Source organism: Gobio gobio (assembly GCF_949357685.1).
Source record: "Gobio gobio genome assembly, chromosome: 14".
Lineage (NCBI taxonomy): Eukaryota > Metazoa > Chordata > Actinopteri > Cypriniformes > Gobionidae > Gobio > Gobio gobio.
The window spans coordinates 19,646,921-19,671,898 of NC_137107.1; the positions used below are offsets into that span (position 1 = coordinate 19,646,921).

At 39.1% G+C, this 24,978-nt stretch overlaps 2 protein-coding genes across 3 annotated transcripts in view; one reads left to right on the top strand and one right to left on the bottom strand.

Moving 5' to 3' along the window:
- septin4a (septin 4a) lies at nt 1–10,697 on the top strand. The gene is made up of 11 exons (XM_079835840.1): nt 1–288; nt 429–525; nt 2,349–2,435; nt 3,760–3,883; nt 4,048–4,182; nt 5,632–5,749; nt 8,388–8,489; nt 8,573–8,669; nt 9,201–9,363; nt 9,481–9,580; nt 9,901–10,697. Exons 1-11 carry the CDS (start codon nt 25–27, stop codon nt 9,958–9,960), a joined length of 1,347 nt encoding a protein of 448 aa, XP_079691966.1. The 5' UTR covers nt 1–24; the 3' UTR covers nt 9,961–10,697.
- The window catches only part of mntb (MAX network transcriptional repressor b), a 25,338-nt gene continuing 10,562 nt past the window's right edge, over nt 10,203–24,978 (bottom strand). The window contains exons 3-6 of one of the 2 annotated variants that reach the window (XM_079835838.1): nt 22,828–22,869; nt 22,361–22,472; nt 14,333–14,525; nt 10,203–12,904 (exon numbers count right to left, since the gene is read on the bottom strand). In XM_079835838.1, coding sequence (XP_079691964.1) covers nt 12,225–12,904; nt 14,333–14,525; nt 22,361–22,472; nt 22,828–22,869 — 1,027 coding nt within the window. In that variant the 3' untranslated portion in view covers nt 10,203–12,224. The remainder of the gene's footprint in view (nt 12,905–14,332; nt 14,526–22,360; nt 22,473–22,827; nt 22,870–24,978) is intronic. The other variant, XM_079835839.1, reaches the window with a different exon arrangement.

A 24,978-nucleotide genomic window follows, 5' to 3' on the forward strand; every position in this document is an offset into this window, starting at 1 on the left:
GAGGATGCTGAACTGGCCTATACCATGAGAGACCTACCCCCTAGAGCCGATCACACTTTCCCTGGACATGAGGTGCCCATGATGGACAGGGAGCCTGACGGCAGCACCCACCCTCACACCCCAGGGACGCCCACTTTCACACGACCGATGAGCAGAAGTCTCCTGGGCTCTGAGCCAGAGTTACTTCGCCGTGGCCCGCTCAGCTCCATGAGCTCTCTGGATTCTCCTCTGAGCCCCTCTCGCCCAAAAAGTCCTTGGGGCAGATTTGACCCCTATGACTCAGCTGAGGTATTGATAATGCTCTGTGTGGTGTAATTTTGACTCGGGCTATTATATTGCTTGCTCCAAACTTAAAAAAATCCAAGTTCACTTATTTTGAAATCAAATCACCATCTGAGAATTTTTTTTTTGCTCTTTTTTTTTTTTAGGATCAAGATAAGGAGTATGTTGGCTTTGCGACGCTGCCTAACCAAGTGCACAGGAAATCTGTGAAAAAGGGGTTCGCCTTTACTCTTATGGTGGCAGGTGAGGTCATCAGATGTCAAAGACAGGTAGCCAAAGTAAAAGTTATATTCAGTGTTGGGGGTAACTCATTACAAGTAACTTGTAAACAGATTACTTTTTCAAGTAACTAGTAAAGTAACACATTACTTTTAAAATTTACAACAAAATATCTGAGTTACTTTTTCAAATTAGTTTGTATTGACTGACAGCTCTCTTGTCCCCATGTTGAGAAAAATCGTAAGTGCAGAGGCATTGGGCCTCATTCATGAAACACGAGCAGAACGAATTTGTGTGTAAATTGTTCGTAAAGCCGCTACGATGTCAATTTTCAGATTCACGAAAATGTTCGTATTTTCAAAATGTTAGTAGGTACGAAAGAAATGTACACCTGCTCCCTACCACGTGTAAATGGTGCGTAAAACATTTGAACGTTCTGTGTTCTAATTTAGGCAAACTGATGACATTGCATTTTGATGCACTATGTACCATAATAATATTTCAAGAGTTGATTTGCCTTGTCTTTTTTACTGTTCAATGTTGGGTAATAGGCAGCGCTCGTCATTGTCACTTTTTACCCGGCCGTCCAATCACAGTGGAGGAGGGGCGAGACAAAAACTACACCAACCAATCATCCCACTTGTACACTGACTGAACATAATGGAGAAGTTAATACTACTTTTTACTGCATTTTTTATATTCAGTTAAATTCTTCAAAATGAGATACTAGTAACACATTACTGCCATGGATATTCTGTATCATATTCATAGCAATCAAAGTATCTGAGATGGAAAAACGCTGCCCTTGCAAAGCCCTTCAAGCGCCACCAGCTGGCCATTTTCAGAAGAGCACCAGGCATTTTTAGCTGGCTAAAAATGCTTTGATGGACACATGATAATTGAATATTTATTGATAGGCATATGGCTAATTAGTCTCTTTAGCATTTATGCAATATACTGGAGCCAAACCTGAGAAAGAATTCCAGAAGATTCCACAGCGTTCCTGCACACGTCATTTGCAGTTGTAACTCATGGGTGGGGATTATGCTAATTATGAATGAGCGTGCACGCGCGTCCCATTTACGAATGTTTGGAATTCATTAATATACACACATTTAACTATTTTGGTATACGAAGCGTTTGTGAATCTGGAGGAGAGTTCTCGTAAAGGTCCATTTTACGCGCAAATTACTCAGAATTTGCTCATATATTTATGAACGTTTCATGACTGAGGCCCAGTGTGTGTAAACATGATGGTTATTGTACTCGCATGCACAAAAACAGATTCAGTATTCCTCAAAATGAATCAAATCAGTGAAATGAAAAATTCAGAATACTATGCAAACCTCCAATAATTAAATATGTTAAATAAAACTAATATTTGTATGCATTTTATCTCACTTTATTGACCAATGTACTTGCTGCTGGCCATTGATGATTCAGTTAAACCATAAGCAAAAATTACTTTAGTTTTTTAGTTTTTATTGGTTTTTCTCCTGCATCTTATTCTTCTGTCATCCAGAATGGCCGCCCTCTACTGTACATGTAAATTTGCATTTCCTTCAGCCTGAGGCTTATCATTTCACTTTTGGTGTGAAAGGGTCTTTACATTTGCTCGAATGGAACTTTTTTTTTGTTATAAAAAACAACAACAATCCCAGCCCAGGTGAAAAAAGTAACGCAAAAGTAATGTGACACATTACTTTTCTTAAAAAGTAACTAGGTAACGCAATTAGTTACTTTTTAAGTGAGTAACGCAATATTGTAATTCATTACTTTTCAAAGTAACTTTCCCCAAAACTGGTTATATTTGATGTGCTTTAAAACTTTCTTTTGATTTCTTCCAGGGGAGTCCGGTTTAGGGAAATCTACACTAGTCAACAGTCTCTTCCTCACAGACCTTTACAAAGACAGGAAGATGCTCAATGCTGAAGGTAAGAGTCAGAGATATTATCATGAACTAAAACATAAAAACATTTTCAATACTTGAACTAACATAAACTGAAATATGTATTCATTCAACTAAAATAAAATATAAAAACACTTAAAGGCAACACTTCTCATTTTCATTTAGTTTAAGTTGAAGTACTAAAATAATAGTAAAAATAAAACGTAATACAAACTGTATAGTCATTTACAAAAATGCAAAAATACAAACCAAATTATAAAAACTACTTATAATAAAAATGAAAACTGAAAATATAGAAATCGAATTCAAGATACTAACAAAAATTATAGTAGTATATGATACTGAAAGCAATATTCTTCTGTAAAATAACCTTTGTTGTTACTTACACTTATATAAGTATTATGGTTTTTATTCTCATTTTTTGTTTGCAAAATCTAATAATTTATATATAATACATTTTATAAATACAATGACGTAAATACACCATCAAGCATATTTTTAATTTCTTAATTAATAAAATATTATACATATTTGAAAAACTTGTAGATTAATTAAAAGTCATATGGTCTCTTAAAATATCAGATAATTAGACTATAGCCCACTCAGCAATCCCGGTAATTTAATACAATGATCAGAACTACTTTTTTGGTAAAAACACAAATATGCTCTTCATACAAGAAATGGCGTTCCGTCTTTTTACCGCTAAGATACCATTCACACATCAGTACCAAAATACCGTTAAACACAATTTAACAAGGTGACAAGATTTAGTTTAATTTTAGTTACTTTTTTTTTTTTTACATCTGAGTGACAGGCATTTAGGGAATGATCACACACCGTTTTACTCTTAAAAACATACAGTATTGCAGTTACTATAATACACAATAACTGAAGAGCAGCAGCGATGACAAATGGAAAAGAAGGCAGGGTCTTGAGCGCAAACGGGTCCGAAAGAGCTTTATGATTGGCCCACAGCAAACTTCTTACATCAGTGCGCTCTGACCTTGTACATGCTCATGCTCATACCGGTTATCTTGTATGTGTGAATCTTGTACGTAATTTAAAAACCAGTAAATACTGTATGTGTCAAATAGGCTTATGACTAGGCAAGGTTGTCATATGGTATACCCACCAAAAATGTAATATTTGATTTACTTTGAAAAATACATTTGAAAACATTTTGAAAAAGATTTGTACACATTAACATGTATTCAAGTTGTAAGGAAAATGCATACTTGATGGTCCCACCACATGACATTTTTAAAGTTATCTAAAAATGTTCCTGAAAATGGTATATACATTTTCAAATCCATTTGAAACTTTTTTTTGTGTCACTGATCCATTTGCAGAACGGATCTCGCAGACAGTGGAGATCACAAAACACACTGTGGCTATAGAGGAGAAAGGAGTCAAGTTGAGACTCACCATCGTGGATACGCCAGGATTCGGGGATGCTGTCAACAACACAGAGTGGTAGGAATGCATTATTAGTCATTTCTCTCAGAATAAATGTTTCTATGACTATCATAATGTTACTCGTGACTTGTTTTTGTGACTTTGTTGATACGAAGTGACTATATCAAATACATTTGCTCATTTTCAGCTTTTTAATATCCATTTAATGTTCACTGTAATAGCTGGAGGGCAGTTGTGGACTACATTGACCAGCAGTTTGAGCAGTACTTTCGTGACGAAAGCGGCCTCAACCGTAAGAACATTCAGGACAACCGCGTGCACTGCTGCCTCTACTTCATCTCACCGTTTGGCCACGGGTAACACGCCCTGACAAAACAAGTTAAAGTGCTTGTTATTCACAAGTAGTGATGAATGGTTTGACCACAAGTGTGAAAGACTGGTCGGCCAAGAGAATGAAAGTGCTGTTTTTAAAGAAAACTGTGCTTGTGCAAATGTGCTTCCACTAACACTAAAGTACACTACATATTCTCTATTTCTTAGGGGCCGTTTATACGACACCATTTTCAACTAAAAACTGAAAACTCTTTGTGTTTTGGGCATTAATTTACACAACAGGCATTTGGGGGGCCTTAAAACGCAAACAGGAAAACGGGATTCAAACGGGATCCTGGAAAAACAGGATTCAAAGTGCAAGGTTTTAAAATTACACTTTTATCGTCTCCGTGTAAACAACAAAATTTGCGAATTTGTGAAAAAGGTGGCATCGTGTATATTACGCAGTTAGTCTATAGGCACGTTGTGTTTCCTTACAAAGGGATGTCAACTACTGGCCTGGCAGCAGAATACAGCGTTTTTAGTCATTTTTAAACGGGGATTGCTTTGCGTTTTTCACACACATTTGACAACGTTGTCAAACGTGCCCTTATATAACCTTCCTTGTTCTAGCTTTACTGGACAATGTTTGAAACTTTGTACTACTAGCACTTCTCGTGTTATTTTATGGAAGCTTGTTTTCTGCCATGGTATAAAAAGTAAAAAAGGTAACTGAGATCTCACAATTATTATTTTTTTTTTAATCAGTTGCAAGTTTGTCTCTCAATTGTGTCTTTTTTCAAATCCGAGTTTCTCGCAGTTCTAATAAAATAAAATGGGTCGCAATTTAACTTTTTTTAAAAATCTTTTATTCCGTGCCGGTCACGCCTAATCCTAAACCTACCCATACTGGGGACTTAAGGGGGGGGGAGTACAAACTTACTCATTTGTAAGTCGCTTTGGATAAAAGCATATGCTAAATAAATAAATGTAGTACCCCGTGTGACGTAAGGGAGAACCCCCGATTGAAGCAAACATCTGTAAAGAATGGAGTAATATAAATAAAAAGTAATATAATGTAATAAAAAACATATCATTTCTATTCTGTTGAACCAAGATGGTTCAAACCATTGATGTGCGATAAAGTTTTTAATTTCTCCAACGATGCGTCGTACTATGATTCATTACGTCATTATAGGGGAAACAAACCCAGGGGTGATTTAAATGGCTGGCATTTAGTATTTTCAGATGATCTGAGAAATAAATGTTTACTATTGTCATTTTCCTCTTTTTTTTGTTCTTTTTTTTTGCAGTTTTCCAGATATCAGCATCACATATTGTAGAAACTTTAACGGTCAACCTGTTCACAATAACAATTTTATATAAATCACAATAAAATTTATAATAATAGAAATCTGGAGTTTTTACTACATTTTCTCCTGGAAACCTCAGGGATCATGAGTGTGACTGTTTTTTTCCCCCTCTTGTCGCAGTCTCAGGCCGATGGATGTGGAGTTTATGAAGACGTTACATGAGAAGGTCAACATAGTGCCTGTGCTTGCCAAAGCAGACAGTCTCAATCCAGCGGAAGTCAGAAAAATGAAAATGAAGGTCTGTATGCACAATGTATAAAAATCCTAGCTAGTGCGTATTGTTACAAGCTTGTCTAGAGTGAGGACCACAAGTGAAAGCACAACTTTAGGGGTGAGCAAATGCCCAAACAACAAACCAAGCAAGCTCCTAGCAGGAACAACTAAATTCCCTACCAAAGAATAAAATAAAAATACCATTTACTACCCTACACCATGACTAACGAAAACAAGAGCAAACAATATGTAGAAGCATCCAGTAATTGTTCTTTGAAAAATTTCATTCTATTTATTTTCTTCTTTCCTTTGTACAGCATACTCACATTGACAAACCAATATTGCGATCCAATAGAAATAAGCACATAGAAATATAAAACACAATGTTTTGTCATAATTCTAATATAAATCATTTTGAAAATTCAAAAATAAAAATAACACCTGAATGTGGCTATAACACAGTATTTACAAAAGAAATGGGACACACCCCCTACAGCTTTCCTAGTGTGGAAAATCTATTTACAGTAATATACAAAAAGCAAAGAGATTGCACACAACAGGCAGTCCGGCCAGCAGTGTAGGGGTGTGTTCACACTTGGCAGGTTTGGTTGGATTAAAACGAACCCTGGTGCGATTGCTCTGTTAGTGCGGATCATTTGAAGAAGTGCCATCTGAACCCTGGTGCGCACCAAACAGGTGGATCGAGACCGCTGAAAAGACGGGTTTCGAATTAAATATCAATGCATCACAAACCAAAGACATCTAAATGAACCAAAAACAGGACATGTCACAAGATGCGACCCTAAAACGGGCAGAATGCTCAAGCATACCTGTTTTGTCTTGTCATAGTATCGATATTGCCCATCATAGTTTTGTACCGACATCAAAACCAGGTCTCCTCGCAGCAGATTTTCAGTTGTGTGTGTGACTAGGAGTGATTCCTGCTGCTGTTTTGACTACTTTACACATTTTATAAACTCTTCAGGAGTTCTCAGCTGGTCAAAATATCATCATATGTAGGCTACGCACATACGAGCGCATTTAGCATTGTTTTGGATGTTCGGTAAGTTCTGTCGTGAAATATACGTAATAAAAGCCGACTAATCAGGTTGTGAACATATCCCTGTGCCTTTAGGTTCGGTGTTAAATGCCAATGTGAACGCTGAACGGACCAGGACTAAAATGAACCAAGCGAACCGAGTGTAAACCCACCCAAAACAAACAGTACCAAACACTCTCTTCAAGCACTACAGTTAGGGTGACCAAACATCCTGTCCTGTCCTGGCCTTAATGTAACAATGTTCTATCCATACAGAGGGGGCATACTTTAAATGTATTGAAATTAATAAGGAATCTTTGAGTAAACTTTGAGTAACATTGAGGACCAGCAAAGCAACACATATACACAGACACGTCTCGGCAAGTAACGGTGTGTGTATATACACCGATCAGGCTTAACATTATGACCGTGACAGGTCTTATGACAGGTGAAGTGAAGAACACTGATTATCTCTTCATCATGGCCCCTGTTAGTGGGTGGGATATATTAGGCAGCAAGTGAACATTTTGTCCTCAAAGTTGATGTGTTAGAAGCAGGAAAATGGGCAAGCGTAAGGATTTGAGCGAGTTTGACAACGGCCAAATTGTGATGGCTAGATGACTGGGTCAGAGCATCTTCAAAACTGCAGCCTTTGTGGGTTGTTCCTGGTCTGCAGTGGTCAGTATTTTTAAAAGTGGCCCAAGGAAGGAACAGTGGAGAACCGGCGATAGGGTCATGGGCGGCCAAGGCTCATTGATGCACGTGGGGAACGAAGGCTGTGGTCCGATCAAACAGACGAGTTACTGTAGCTCAGATTGCTCAAGAAGGTAATGCTGGTTCTGATTGAAAGGTGTCAGAATACACAGTGCATCGCAGTTTGTTGCGTATGGGGCTGCATAGCCGCAGACCAGTCAGGGTGCCCATGCTGACCCCTGTCCACCGCCGAAAGTGCCAACAGTGGGCACGTGAGCATCAGACCAGGACCACGGAGCAATGGAAGAAGGTGACATTCAGAAGAAGGTCTGATGAATTACATTTTCTTTTACATCACATGGATGGCCGGGTGCGTGTGTGTCACTTACCTGGGGAACGCATGGCACCAGGATGCATTATGGGAAGAAGGCAAGCCGGCTGAGGCTTTGGGCAATGTTCTGCTGGGAACCCTTGGGTCCTGCCATCCATGTTAATGTTACTTTGACACGTACCACCTACCTAAGCATTGTTGCAGACCATGTACACCCTTTCATGGAAACGGTATTCCCTGGTGGCTGTGGCCTCTCTCAGCAGATAATGCGCCCTGCCACAAAGCAAAAATGGTTCAGAAATGGTTTGAAGAGCACAAGTTTGAGGTGTTCATTTGGCCTCCAAATTCCCCAGATCTCAATCCAATCGAGCATCTGTGGGATGTGCTGAACAAACTAGTCCGATCCATGGAGGCCCCACCTTGCAACTTACAGGACTTAAAGGATCTGCTGCTAACATCTTGGTGCCAGATACCACAGCACACCTTCAGGGGTCTAGTGGAGTCCATGCCTCAATGAGTCAGGGCTGTTTTGGCAGCAAAAGGGGGACCAACACATTATAAGGTCATAATGTTATGCCTGTATGTTTGTTTTCTCTCTAGATTCGTGAGGAGATCGAGAGTCTCGATATCAACATCTACCAGTTTCCTGAGTGTGATTCAGATGAGGATGAGGAGTTCAAACTTCAGCACCAGGAACTGAAGGTGACCCTACCCAGCTCCATATGTGCATCAAATTCACCAGAACACTGACTAAATTCAAATGTGTATTTCCTCCTTTGTTACAGGACAGCATTCCTTTTGCGGTAATTGGCAGTAACATCCAAGTTGAAAGCCAAGGCAGGCGCTTCAGAGGCCGTCAGTACCCCTGGGGCGTGGTGGAAGGTACTCGGACTCTAGCATAATAGTGTTGAATACATATTTTATTTTTTATATAGATTGACAAATTAATTAAATGTCCCTGCAAATCATTTATGCAATAGTAAGCTTTACTAAATGCTCTTACCTGGGTAAGTAAAGTACTCATGTTAAGCAGTATGTACTATGCCGCAAAATCTAAATAAATTATCGGCCTTTTTCTACTTTACCTGCATACAAATTCATCCATAATGTTGTAATTTGATGTCATGTATTTGACTATTTACGGCACTACCATTTTCGTATTTTTACACTAGAGGGAGCATTTTGCCAATTAGAAATTCATGCTCGGTTTTAATCTTATTTTAAGGTGGGGTAAAATTAAATAAACTGCAAAACTCATCATTTTGTCCACATACCCCCTCTGTCACCTCATGTACCCCAGTTTGGGAACCACTGCTATAAGGCATAAAGATATTATTACCATTAACATCATGATTTTTGTAACTGTGTTTATGAAAGGTGCTATACAAATAGGATTTGACTTGACTCTTGTAGTGGAAAACCCAGAGCACTCCGACTTCCTGAAGCTGAGGAACATGTTGGTGCGCTCACACATGCAAGACCTGAAGGACGTGACGCAAGAAATGCATTACGAGAATTACCGCGCTCAGTGCATCCAGAATATGACCCGCATGGTGGTCAGAGAGAGGAAACGCAGGTCAGAGGATAAGCTGACATCACATGATCACTGTACTTTGCAGTCCAAATGAATGGTGTGTTCTTGATCATTACCAGTGCTTCATCTCACTGAGTTTCATTGGTTGTGTTCATCCAGTCTGTGTAACCGGCTGAGAGACAGCGCCTCAGAACTTCCTGTGCCTTTGGTGCCTGTGGACAGTGACACTGAGCGCCTTATTTGGGAGAAAGATGAGGAGGTAATACTGGTTTCTTTGTTTTTAACTAGACCATTCACTGGATGGATCTGCTATTTAAAAATACTAAGTCAAAGAATAGGTATTATGCATTGATACTCGTTTCAAGTACAAATATGAAATAAATGCTTTTCAATTTGAATTTTGTTTAATGCGTTTTGACAGTCTGTACTGTATGCATACTACATACCGCAACCATAGGATTAGTATATTTCAACACAGCCAATGTTTAAGTCTTTCCTTCCGTTTAAACTTTAAATTGACGGCAATATAATTCAATCAATTAATCTTTTTTATTTTTGTCCCCCCTTTTTCTTCTGCAGTTGCGGCGGATGCAGGAAGTTCTGGAAAGGATTCAGGAACAGATGCGTCATGGACATTAAGACAGACTTATCCATTAATGTAAATGTGTTTATGATTGAAATACAGTTAGAGATGTCAAAGGAAACTGCAGTGAATACATTAACTGTAAAACCAATGTCATGTGAATGTAGGTGTTTGAAGGAACATGTCCTAAATTAGCCTTCAGAATCATCCGAAAAAGTATGGGATGCATTTAAATAATTCATTTAGCTGACAAGATATACATTTTATAATGTAAATATGAACAATTATTGTGGTACACAAGAAATAAGACCAGTACAACTTGACTTGTAAATGTCATAAGATTTATTATGAATCGTCATTATGTTTTTTGTAGTAATCTAGCATATTTTTTAATAAGTTTTATTACTATTTAGTTAAACATGGTGGACAATTCGATCTTAATGCAGCCCAAAATGTACAGGCGATATATAACTTAAACTTTCTCCATAGGGAAAAATGCACAGTTTTTCATATATTTATATATAATATCAATGTAGAATGAGGTCTAACGGTCCCGTCCACATCATACAGTATGAAACATGGTCCCAAAAATGGAATAAGGGGAGGGATTAAAATTTAAACAAACAAACAAACAAAAACTGCAATCTACATGCAAAACCAGGCATCAGTATAATCCTAAAATACATACACATATATGTGAATGCGTGCATATACCTCACATGTATACATACATCCATACACATATATAAAGAAAAGAAAAACAAAAACACACTAATAAAATTTCACAAAGGTTAGGCTATTTTTTTGTTTGTTTGTTTTTAACTGAGTGTGAAGCACAGATTGTATCATTTCATCTTCACATCCCCCAAAAAGAAAAAGGAACAGAAAACCCAAGCCTCGGATTTGGGGCGTTTGCAGCAGGAAGAGGATGTTAAGAGCAGGAATCACAGTGTTCCGTTTGAAAGTGACAGTATAAAGCAACAACGTGGTGTAGGCCTAGCTAACCATCGACAGCAAACCGTCGAGTATACACGGGGAAACTGTAAGATGGCTACTTTGTGCAGGTTCAACAATGGATTCTATTGGTAAAGGGGCTTTTTGTCCTGATGTGGTTGTTTGAAACAGAAAACGGCATGTTTTAACCTCCTATAATGCTTGTAAACAAGCGCCTACTTCACGACAATTTACTCAATCACGCAAATAAATGAAAAGGGCTGTGCGGCGATGAGCGTAGAATGGACACATTGGCACTTGTCCACAGTGGACAAGTGCGCGCGCATTAGAAGCCATCTACGAACGTGCGCGCGGTTGGTTTACGTTAACGTATTCTAAAACTTCATTTGACGCTTTTCAACGTGTTGCTGCTACGAGCACGAGCACACTGGTAATGCTGCTGATTTTAACAGACGGAAATGCTCGACATCTCGACGCGCTTTAACACGCAGTACGTAACATTTTAAGAGTTTGAAACGTTAATCAAGTATTGTTATTGTGTTAAATATCTGAGCACTTGCTGGAAGTTATAAATGCTTGTACTTTTAAATACATAGGTCTTTCTTAGATGTTGAATTGTATGTTGAGTTTACTTATTATGACCCTTTTAAGACTGTGTTTCGTGTGCGCCAACAGATGTGTGTGTGACTGTAAGGTCAACGGTCATGGCAGTCTTGTGCGCGTGCGCTTCATATTCAGCAATGTTGCGTAGGCAGCAGGTGGCGCCAATGGGCTTGAATTGAGGCTTAGGCACTTGCATTTGCTCATACAGACGCTTTGAGGATTCGGATTTTTCTGAAGTCTGACTGTACCTTTTTTGTATTCAAAAGCCCCGTTTGAAGAGTTTTAAAAGCCCCTAAAATATGGTTACACAGTAAACATTATTTTTTTTCTCCTCATGCTTCCAGTATTGACCTTTAAGCACTCATTTTTGATTAACATTGTGGAATCTTTTGGTGAATGAATGTAAAGCGTGAGAATTTGCATACAGAAAGGATAAGAGGAAAAGAGGAGGAGGAACTGATTTGTTTTAGCACTCCACTCTCACATTACTAAAGACAGACACCCAATGTCTTCGAATTTAGTTAAGCAAGTGCATTACATGTATTTCATTCCAACGCTGCATGGCAAAAGACACGCAAGCCCCTTCTACACGTAGAAGAGGACACGCTCCGATCCTGACAAGGTCCCGGCGTGTGTGAGCAACAGTAGTGAATTTCTGACTGGGAACTAGTCGTTCTTTTAGTGACTAGATCGCCGTCTATCTTGCTCTCGCTTTGTGAGACCTCCTTTCATTGAAGTCTTTTTGCGCACCGTCTCTTTTCTCTCAGGCCAGCTTTAGCGTGCTGACGGGAAAAGGAGGAACAGTTACCATAGTCACTGGATTGAGCACCGTCTGGCCCACCAGCCCAGTGTGATGGTGAGCGACCACGGCCGTGGGTTTCCCCACCATGGCGGCCTGCTGGCCCGTGACCGGTGTGCCGTTAACTTGGGCGTGAGTGTGCGGGTGGTGCGCCAACGTGTGCGTGATGTGCCCCACCATCGCCGGTTGTGAGACGGCCACCGACTGAGGGTAAATGGCTGCAGGGAGGTGTGCCACGGGATGCACGGTGATGTGTCCGATTGGCTGGCCGGCACTAGAGGGCGCAATGTGCGCCAGATGTTTAGGCCCAGCTGGGAGGACGTGATTGACGGCCTGGATGACGGACGCATGGGAAACGGAGGCGTGGGTGATGACTGTTGGCTGAGGAGGGGAGATGATGTGGGAAGGCGGTGCAGGGGCGATGGCTTGAGGGGTGACCACCGCTGGCTGGGGTTGGCTGGGTGGAGCAGAGGGTGGGGTGGTGGGTTTGTGTTGTATGGAGATGTGCGTAGGGAGGATGGAGGGTGGAGGCATGGCAGGACGTGGCTCCGACGGTGCCGGTGCGGGCAGTTTGGGCGCAGAAGACGAGGGTGGAGAGGAGAGGAGGTCATCCTCTACGTCTTGGTCGAAGTTGTCTTCACCCTCTGGAAAAAGCGGGAAAAGATTCATGGTAATTAGATTTTACGTGGTCTCTTACACCCTCAGACACATTCAAATGAATCATATCAGGAAAAAAACAAACAAAAGTATATTTGATATGTACACCCATGAAATCATACTTTCAGAAGAAAAGATTAATCTAAGAGAAACCCGTTTCTGGTGAAAGAAACCTCAATATGGCCTTAAAGGAAAGAACGAATATTTGAAATGTTTTAATATATAAAATGTTTTATTATTAAAATATTTTATATATACATTTTTATTTAATTCTATGGGTCTGTTTCTGGTGCAAGGCGTTTACACTGATACAAAATATTCTATTTCAAGTCTATTCATCAAAGAATCAAGGTTTTCACAAAAATATTATGCTACACAACGGTTTTCAAAATTGATAAGAAATTTTTCTCAAGCTGCAACTCGGCATCATAGAATGATTTCTGAAGGATCATGTGACGCGTTCACATGGATTGCAATTGGACTACTAGCACAGTCGGATAAAAAAAAGTCACATGTAACCACGTCAGTCTGAAAGAATTGGCCAAATCCAATTCAAATTTAATTTGGATTGTGTGATTTAAACCTTCTGAAACTGTAAAGTACTGCGCATGTGCAATGTAGAGATGGCATAATGATGGATGACGCGAGAAACTAAGAGTCATAAATGACTGTCATGCCATTCTAAAATTCTCCTTTCACTCATCGTCTGTGAAGTGGAGCAGGACAAAGTCCCATCAGTCCTTGTTTCGGACTCCACAGATGCCTTGTTTTGGGTGCGGGAAGGGGCATTTTTACTGGTTGATTAATATAAGCAGCACGGCATAAAGCTTCATGTAAGGTCTGCATTCCTGCGGCTCTCTCGCGGGACCCGATCAGTTTTCTTGCACGGCGGGAGTACATTTCCAAATCAAAGATGGTAGAGGTCGGTAACTCTGGTGTACTTTGGATGGGAGCAGGCAGTCTGACAACAGCCCGGACAACAATTTAGAAACAAGGTCTAAATTTAGCAGGATCTGTCGGGTCGGGAGTGAATTTTAAGCGGGAGCGGGTGGGTGCGGAATAGAACCTAGCGGGAGTGGGACGAGAAAAAAAACAGTCCCACGCAAGCATCTAGCTTCATGTGCTCGTTGTTTCCTAAATTAGGACCCGAAATAGCTTGTTTTAAAGAGCAGGCTTGATGTTTGTCTATGTAGGAGAATGGTTAGTATTCAATAAATTCCGATTTGAAAATCGTGACAAATGCGCACATAAACCCGATCACTTTATTTAGCGGTCATGTAAACACGACGTTCCGCTTCATCAATCGGAATGAATTCAAAAGGCGTAGCTAGTGATGTCTGCAGAAAGTTGAGCTTTGCCATCACAGGAATAAAGTGTTGATAATCGGATTTTAAGTTCACATGTGTGTGTTGTACCTGATGCTGTCGAAGTGGAGGCCTGATCATCTTCAGGTTGGACAGTTTGTCGGAGTATCCTGTCGATCTCTATGACGTCTATACACTGGCTCAACTCGTTCTTCAGATCCGCGAGTCTCTGCTGAGTGGCGATCTTCTCCCGCGCCAAGCGCTCCATCTCATGCTCGTACTCCTTTTCTTTCCGCTTCAACGTCTGCAAGAAACGTCACACATTAGTCTGCATCACCAGCACTTTCATATTCGCATGAATCATATTTACTCATTGTACAAACACTCATCATCCCTCAAACACATTTTCATTTTGGCATGACATTTCTTAAATCAGCTGACAAGCATGTTTTTAAAAATTAACTGACATCTGAACTATATACATTTTCTATTATCGAAAATAAATGGAAACCCACTGGGCATTGGCCACCCTACTCTTCTACAATAAGTGTCATGGGATTTTTAATGAGCGCAGAGAGTCAGAAACAGGATGTCTCATCTGAAGGACGGTGCTTGTTAAGGCCTCGATTTACTTCAAGGGAAATCGAGGAACAAACTGATGTGACGTCAGGCCAAAACAAAGTTCATTTGGGGTTTGTTTTGATGGTTTAAAACGGCTTTTTAATACCATTGGTACATGGCGATTACGTAATAGGTGGGTATGGTTCTGAGGCTCCCCCCACTGTGAGGTGTAAAGTCTCACGGCATGTCGTAATTAGTGCAATTACGAAATTACGTCCAACTTGAGACAGCGCTGACAGCACGTCACTGTGACGTGTGCCATCAAAGATGTCCGACTTCACGTCTCTGTTTTTAGCTCCTCCCCAACAGCAAGTGGCAACTCTTGCCGATCGGTTACATCCAGCCACAGCCGATGTCAAACACGCCTATAAAAACGCATAATTCCCAGTCCGAATACGTGCACAGCTCCGAATATAACGTCACGTGCTGTCATCTCGAGGCTGCGGTAATTATGAAATGGCGTGAATGCAGCATAAATCTTCTCCGGTTCATTTCTTTGTCGAGTTCAGACGTCTGTTTTTCTGTTTAATACCATAAAGCTGCTTGCTTTTAAGCAAACTATTGTATAAAGTGCTATATAAATAAACGTGACGTGACTTCACTACAGTGCCGAATTGCAGAGCTCATGCAAACATATCCACATTGCTATGATCAGATGAATCTCTTATGCTTTCTTTAAAAAAAATGCTTGCCGTTTTCTGATTTGTTCAGTTTTTTACTTTTTTTTAAATGGTTTTAGTTTGGTTTTAAAACTATTATAAAGCCTGGAAGGAATACCCCATGAAGTCTAATTTGTATGGATGAAACGCACCTTAGATGTCAAAATAATTCCAAGGTGAACCTTTTTAAAAACAGAGCAACAGTTTGAAGTCATAAGGGAAGAGGGAAAAAAGGAGGAATAAAAAAGGATGTGGCAGTCACACAGGCAAACGGTTTGACCCACTTTTTGTGTTAGTCATCTGACCACGGGACATCAAACCAGGCTAACAGGAACAAAATGCTTCGATATTTAAACCTTTGAAGAGGAGCAGGCATGTCCATCCGCATTCAAGAAACATGTGTAAGAGAGGCCGGGCCGTGCGACAGCAGAACTGCTCGGCGACAGCATGTTCAACATGCGTAGTCATACGATTTTAAGGAAACAAACTGTCCTCAGAGCAAAGCAGTTTACACACCCCGCCCCATCTGTCAAAGCCCGGAGCACGTGCCGGCTCCGACACGCTCACATCAGTCGGTTTCCTCCTCCGTCCCTCCCTCACCTGTGCTCTGCCAAAGAAACTGTGTGACAACATGGGCATTTTGGCTCCCAATTAGCAGGAGCCCTGTAGAGTCACAGAGGACTGCGGTATACAGTAGAACAGAGCACAGCCAGACAGTGAGCCAGCGTGCAGAGAGAGTGATTGTGCAGAGGTGGATGGTGGTTTTCGTGCGTGTCTGGGATTATATAACCCACTGATACAGTATTAAGGGAATATGAATGCGACTGGTGCAGTAGGTTGAGAGCACAGGCAGAGAGAGTCTGCCTGATCCAGGATTAGTCAGATTGGAATGTCTGGCCCTAAACCCCCTTCACACAGCAGGCCAACACACACACACACACACACACACACACACACACACACACACACACACGTACAAGCCAACACCTTCTGTTTTCTGCATGGACGGTATACAACCAGCCTAATTAAAATGTAGAATATTAAAAAATAATACATTCTTTTAAAACGGTATTTACTCTTCAGAAATTAAACTACAATGGAAATAATTGTTTACATTGAAATAAAATTACACTTAAACACTCACCAAGTACTAAATGCAGGGATGCGCAGATATTAAAATTCTGACTGATATCAATAAGACAAGTATATACACACACAAACAACCAAAATTTGCGGTTTGTTAGATTTTAAATAAAAAATAAAAAAAGTTCTCTGCTCACAAAGGCTGCATTTATTTGATCAAAAATACAGTAAAACAGTAATAATGTGAAATATTGTTACAATTTAAAATAACTATTTTCTATTTTAATACATTTTAAAATGTCATTTATTCCTGTGATGTCAACGCAGAATTTTCAGCCACATGATCCTTTAGAAATTAATCTAAAAAGCCGGTTTGCTGCTCAAACAACATTTCTTATAATCAATGTTGAAATTATTATCAATGCTATATAATATTTTTGTGAAAACCATTATACGTTTTTTAAAGATTTTTTTTATTTATAGAAAGTTTAAAATAACGGCATTTATTTGAAATAGAAATCTTTCGTAACATTATTATAAATATCTTTGTCGCTTTTGATCAATTGAATGTTTCTTTGCTTAACAAAAATATTCAATTTATTTTAAAACAATCTTACTGATACTGAACGGTAGTGTGTATATAACAATGTAATAATTCATTAAATATCCACAGATACCAATAAATTAAAAAATAAAATCGTGTAACTGATATTTTGCACACAAAAAAAAAAGTTTCATGGCCAGTAAAAGTGAATTTTAGAGCTTACTTGTAATTGTTATATGAATGGTAAAACATTGGAGTGTTTTTTGTGGACAAACAACTGAACTGAATACTGCTAGAATATATGCTTTAGATACACAATGCAAAATTGCAACAAATTAGAATGACAACAAGAATACCAGCAGTTCCACAAAACTCATTCCTAACATCAGGAGTGCTGTCATGATAGTCCTTGGAAATGTGACACTTCAGCTAGTGATAATAATACCGATACATCAACTGTGCGCTGACTGACCCCAGGCCAGTTTTGAACCCACTCCATCTTTTGTGTGTAAAGAAACCAACTACACATCCCTATAGACTAGATATTCAGGTCCCACTGGATATCACCACGGCAACAGCTGGAACCCGCCATGGTCTCCTTGGCAACAGAGCAAGGAAGGAGCAACGATGATGAGAAGGTGTAATAGAGAGGCAAGGGCTAATGCGATTGGCTCACATCGACCTCTAGTGTTTTACAGTCCGATGGCTCTCGCACTCCCTCCCCCCTTTCACGTCTCCATGCCCCTCTTCCTTTGTGATTAGAAACACTCTCACCTGCTCCTCAGCGCTCACTGTCATCACGTGTAGTCTGAGGAAGAGATCGCTCGAGTAACACTGAATTTATACATCCAACCAATGAAATGACACGTGCGTGATGGAATCATATAAATTGGCTATTAGACATGCAATATTTCATGGTGTTTTATACATACCAATTTATTGATTAATAGAATAGTGTCCCAGTTGCATAATCTTTTGACTGTCTTGTCAATGGATATCCATTTTTTTATATATATATTTTAAATTATTTTTTAGGAAATATCTGATTAATCGATCAATTTGAACTTAACGAGCAATTAACAAAAGTTATTTCCTCACATAAACTCCAAAAACTGACAGCCTTCCCTTGTGAAAAAGAAGTGTGCTTAATTGTAAATTTAATTTGAATTCTGGCGAACTTCAAATCTTAAAAAAAGTTGTTTTTGTTTTAACTGTATTTGCAGATAATTATATAAATGCAATAAAAGGCAACTTAAGTGTACTTGTAGAGTACACTTTCATAAATCACTTTAACTAATTCAGTTTTACTTAAAAATATATAAACAACTATTTAAAAAGTACTTTAGTCATGCTTTAAAGTAGTAACTAACAGTAGTGATGAACATACTAATTGCTAAAAGCACATCATTTAAAATATTAAAGTAATTATATTTTAAATGTACTAAATTTCATCACAAATGTGTAATTACAACTATTTTTAAATGCATGGCATACAAGTTTCAGTAGAAATTAGTCAAATGACATTAATGTATATTTTAGTTTACCATGAATGCTTGTCAGAACACTAAACAGTACATTTGAACCATATTTCAAAGACAACAGAAGTCATTTTGAAATGATGTACTTACAAGTGTTGTTTGACCCACTTAAGTAAGACTTAAGTTCAATAAAAAATGTATTAGTTTCATTCAATTGTAAATATCATGGAGTTAAGTATCTGAAACAATTACATTCAGGTCAAACTTAAGTATATTCGTTCCAAGTATATTATTTCCGTAATAAGTACTAATAAAGTGTACTTTTTCACAAAAGTTATCAATGACTTACTGTATATTAAGTGTTCTTTTAAATGTTTAATAAGTGTTCTTTTCTCGCCGTTTTGAGTGCATTATCCTTGGCTTAATTTCAGAAATTTGTGCACATCATCAATGACTAATCATTATTAAGCTGCACGTGTATATCAGAGAATTACATCATATCAGCCACTGAAAACAAATTGGTCAACCAATGTGAAATTCTGACATTAGCACTGGCTATTAAAAATCCCTGATGGGACCAGAACATTATTGCAGCTGTGATCCGATCATTGTAGTATCTTGTATGAAAATTCAACACTCCTGTCCCTGTTATATTACACTAGAACTAGTGGGCGTAAAAGAAGAATGCTATGCTTGGCTAAACCCGCAAACAGCATTTGACTGAATCCAGATCAGTAGCAAAACTCGGAGGAACCCCTGCTGTTCACTGACCACCAGCTCTGTTCCTCGTGGGCACCTTGTTTACAACGATTCACGTGACTACGGCCCACAAAAGAAAAACAAACACACAAGGCCACCGACTCAAACAATGAAGCGTAACCTACTTTTACAGAAGCATGCCAACCGGCACGAGTCACACCCGTAATGAAACAGTCTATCAAGACAGTGTGTCATTTAAACAGCCTCATTCAGTATGTGTGTCTGGCGTGAGCACCCGGGTTGCCAGGTATGTAACAAAACCATTTTAAATGCCATTCAAAACCCGCCCAATTGCGGTCAAAACTAGCCCAACCGCGTTTCAGGGGGGGTTTCCCTGGTAAAAATATAGTTCTAGAGTGGAGTGTGGGGTCGCTTCAACCCGCAGACTAAAAAATAACCCGCCGCAAATGTGTAAAAGTAGCCCAATCCGTGGGAAATCCACAGACTTGGCAACCACGACGAGGGAGTGAGGGCGGGAAGGACTAACACAGAACAGCAGCTGACGTCACTGGGCTTGCGCTCGCCATGTGCTCATGTCTCACGTGGACACGGAGCAGGCTGAAAGTGCGCGAGGGAGGGGGAGAAAGAGAGAGAGAACAGAGCTTGCAGAAGAGAGTAGCGTGCAAGTGGGCGGCCCATATTCCCTCGTTTGTGCTTATTGTGTCTTTATTACCATCGCCGGCTTCAGTTTTATAGCTTTTGTGATCATGTTAACTCAGATATATCTTCCATAAACAGGTCACTTTTCCGCCCACACTATTATACTAATCGTCATGGCTGCAGTTTGCAAATTAAATGATGGAGTGTGTGACCTTGGCGCTTTTATGTCGGCTGTATCTACGTCAGTTGTAATGTTCTGATCCGGGCAAAATGATATGCACTTTAGCACCTTAACAAAGGGAAGTATAATGTTATGTTGACCCACATTCTGTGACTGACCACCTAACTTAATTCTAAATGTGCAAAATGTTATGTAATAAAAATAAATCAAGGAATCTGAACTAACATTAGACGTTGAACATCAGGCCATGGAAAACCAGATGGAAAGAGAAACAGGCAAATGGAAAAAAGTAAGAGAAGAACAGGGGAAGAGGGTAAGGAAACGATATAATGAGCCCACACGGAGAAGAATTCGACCCAGGATGTTTTGGCAGATGCACATGACACCATTCTGCCAGTAGAGTATGTGCGGAGAAGTGTATGTGGGAGGGAGGGAGGGAGGGAGGGTGAGAACCAGAGGATAAGAGGAAACGGTCTACAAATCCCCATCTTGTGATTTATTCCCAACACGTTTTACAACTACAAGTTATTCGGTATTATCATACAATATGCTTTAGGCTTAGACTATATTATGAATTTTTTTAGGAATTCAGGCGTCTAACTTAGGTCTCCAATACTCCATGCTCACATTCAAACATTAACTTTTACAAGCAGACGTAACAGTCATGCAAATGGCATGGATGTGTTTCTAGGTGAATGTTATAAAAACATTCAAACTGGCTCATCAAACATTAAAGAAAAATATATATATTTAATTATACATATACATACATACATATATATATATATGCTGTCAATCGATTACATTTTTTTTTTTCTAAATCACTTTTTTCCTGTAATACTCACAATACATTGCACCTAACATTAAAGTTTCTAATATATAGTGAATAAAGTTATCAAACACTTCACAGTATTAACTGCATAAGCTATACATTACAGTTTAATCCTTATTAAAGCTACAAAAGTTCAGTCAAGAGCAGTGAATGATTTTCTCTTTTTCTTTTGTTCTTTGATTCACATAAAGTTCATTAAAGACCTGAAACACGTGACTCAGATCCAGATCTGACACGCACCCGATGTCCTCACAACTCTTTGCATTCATTTAACACTTTTTAACCCATTTAAGACTGTGCTTATGAGGATACTCGAAGCGGACATAAAGCGGTGCTGTCTGAAGAGGCTTTCTGTGCACACGAGTCCTGTGTGTGTGTGTGTCACACAGACAAGAGATTAACAGCGTGCCAGTACAGATTTAAGTTCTTATTTTTGCGTCTTATGCTTGCATGGTTTATTAGCACTTGAATGATCATGATCATGATCACGTGATCATGTACTGTAGTAGCATCATGTACTGATGCTTGTTAATTCCCTTATTTATTTTTAATGCATTCAACGGAAAACATTTTTAATGTGCAAATTTTGATATATATATATATGGGCTGTCAAGTTACACAACCAATTAATTGGACTAAGAAATTACCCCCAAAAGATAATTTAAAGTCATTGTGTTAAATGATAAAAGTATTAAATAGACATTACAAAAAGTATCTTTAGAAAGAAATGTTTTATTTGATTCAACATAGGATTTATTACAAACTTTTAGGCTACAACGACCAAGATTTTTTTCAGTAGCTGCATCTGAATTGGTATTTAGTTATATTTACAGACAAAAACAGTTTTCAGAATATTTTCTTTTATAAAGAAAAAGTAATTCAGATTTGAAACGACGAGGGTGAAATGTAAAAAAAAAAAAAGTTTTTTTTTTCTTCTTTTTTTTAAATGAAGTGATACTCTAAATAAGAAACTAAAACTGCCAGTGCCAGTAGGTGTCTGTAAATGTCTAAATGAGTAAGTCATGAGTCATTCATTCATTCATTTGATTCGGTCAAACGGCTGATTCATTCAGGAATGAAGTAAATGGCTCTCGTTATGAATGGGCCATTGAATCATTGGTTCACCTGACAGATGTACTCAGAACACAGATTCTGTCAGTAATCAAACAGAACTGAATGAAATGTAAAATGACCTACATATATGTCTGGGGCAGGGCGGGTGCGGTAGATTTTAATTGCGTTCTTTTTCCATAATTAATTTAATAAACGTGTTAAATTGACATCTGTACTGTTATTTATACTGTATACACACACAGCTTCTGTTGAATGCACGTAAAATCCTAGTTTTATAGCACACACATGCAACACCATCATTGACTTACCTGGATGTAGCGGAGGGCACTCCTCAGGACACTCAAATTGGAAGTTTTCTTTTCATCCACATTAGGAACGTTCCTCTTGAGGGTCTCAAAACATTCTTTTAGATGTGCTCGTCTGTGACAGAAAGAAAAGCACTAATCACTCTTTTTTGTGCAAAGCAAGTGAGAGTTTAAACAGATGTTTAGGCGAAGCATTTTGGTGATGGAAGTAACAGCAATGAAGAAGTCGACAGGCAATTGCTTTGAAATATCATATTTGTTTCTGTGGTTACTAGTAGGGCAAAGGTCTTCAAGCCAATAAAACAAATGCACTAACTGCAAATCGACCAAGGGTTAATGTATCTGTGATCACTCCTGCAACCAAACAACTTACATTAAGGCAACTGCACCTCAAACTCAATGAGTTCATATGCTCCACTTCTGTTTGTCCAAATGAATAAACACAAAAATGTAAACAGAAGTTCACCCACCTGTTCTTTTCCAGCTTGTTGTGAACTTCTCGAGTTCCAGCTCTGCAGGGAAAATATTAAATACGTTTCTACGCTGCATGTAAACTTTCATAAATCAACCCATTACATTTCATTTCATGGTCTCTTGCACGCAGGGGCGCATTAAGATAACCAAAGGCCCCTGGGCTACTGCATTACGGTAGGCCCCCCTACCCCACATTCAAAAAATGTTTAGCTTCCTGCCAATTATTTATGTAGAAATGTGTCTTGTCGTTAACATTTACAACACTATGGCCCGGTTTCACAAACAGGGTTTAGGGTAAACTAGGATTAGGCATTAGTTCAATTAGGACTTTTAAGGAACTTTTATAAACGTGCGCTAGAAAAAAACATTACTGATATGCATCTTGAGACAAAACAATAGCACTGACATATTTTAAGATATATCAGTGCAAGTTTCTTTCAGTTAAAACAACTCAAACATGCATTTTAGTCTAGGACTAGCTTAAGCCTTGTCTGTGAAACCGGGGGTATGGGTCAAATATAGTTGAATATCCAAATTCCCTCTTTGCCAGTAGATGGCGCTTGTTGAACAGCAGAATAGCAGCTATGTAAAAACCCTCATACAGACGTAAATTGAGACCGCAACGACCTTATTTGTAGCATTTATTATTATATTTTTGGAATTTTATCATTTTCCACAATGGTTGGGAAACACTACACTACATTATTAGGCGTTGTATGAAGATAATACAAAAAGAAAATGGCCTCAACCTTTCTGGGCAAAATGCAATTATATAAATAACATAAATTATACAAGATATTTATTATTCATCAGCAGTAGATCAAAATAATCACATGGCATAAATGTGCACTATTTGCTTATTGCAAACTGCTCTAAAAGCACTAGCACGAACGCACTAAAGCACTGCGTCTTTATTTTGCAACATGAAGTGTTGGCATTTAATACATTTTAAAATTAATTATCACATTTAAGCAATATTGCGATTCCTGTTTTTCCATCCCCAGATTTAAAACTTCCTGAAAGCGCAGGGCGGCTCCCTCACACTGAATGAAATTACAGGAAACTTTGCCGAAAATGCTGTTGGGAGTCCTGAAAATTTACGGGTGTGTGAGTTGGTTTAATGCTGTTGTCACTGCTGCAAACTCCCATATATACAAATAATTGTTTGAAAAATATAATTTTCGTGCAGCCAGTAGCCCCCTCCCCAGTGTAGGCCCCAGGGCTTCAGCTCATGGAAGCACGTGCGTTAATGCGCCCCTGCTTGCACGTGTGCGCAAATAAGTACTTCACTACAAAAAAATATCATCGCTCACCCTCATGTCATTTCAAACACTTTTTCTTCCAGGGAACACAAAAGATTGTTCATGCAGCTCTAACACAAACAAAGACAGCATACACTAACCAGGGGCTGGTCAAGCTCCAAAAACAAAAGATATAAAAAGCACTGTAAAAGTGGTCCTTGGGTGTCTTCTGATGCCAAATGATAGCTTCATGTGGACAACAGGGCAAAACTGCACTGAAAGTCTTCCTCTCATTGGCACGCATGTGACATCATAGAGTGACAGTTTATCATTTGCACTTTTTGTCTTGCCAATTGAAACATTCAAGCAATTTTAAACTATTCCAGCACAAGAAGAGGCAAAAGAGAACTCAATTCGGTACTCACATGCGGTTATCTGTGTGCCACACACACATCATGTATTGCATCATCGATCAGGGCTCATCAAGTAAGGAATAGTCAACGAGTAGCAACCCTGCAGCTAATTTCATTGGTTAAGGTTACAGTGACGGTAGATTTGGGGATCAGTGTTTGGTGTAGGCAATCAGTACTGTGATTGACATGACCAATAAAATCTTAAGAATCGGCTGCAGGGCGCAGTTTCCGCTGAAATGGTTTGGGGGGAAAACAAAAATCACGCAATGACGACGGGCCTTTGAATTATTAGGGGGGGAAAAAATGCACACCAATGTATTTTTCAATAACCCCGAGACAATTATTCCGCTTCTACTATGGTTACCACACCTCAAGACATTGTTCAGATGATGTGTTTTAAGACATTTGTCAGGTTTGGTCCTTAAAACGCTTGTGTACGACTAATTTCTTACGCATCTCATCCCAAGCCTCTGTTGCTAATTCCAAAATGTAA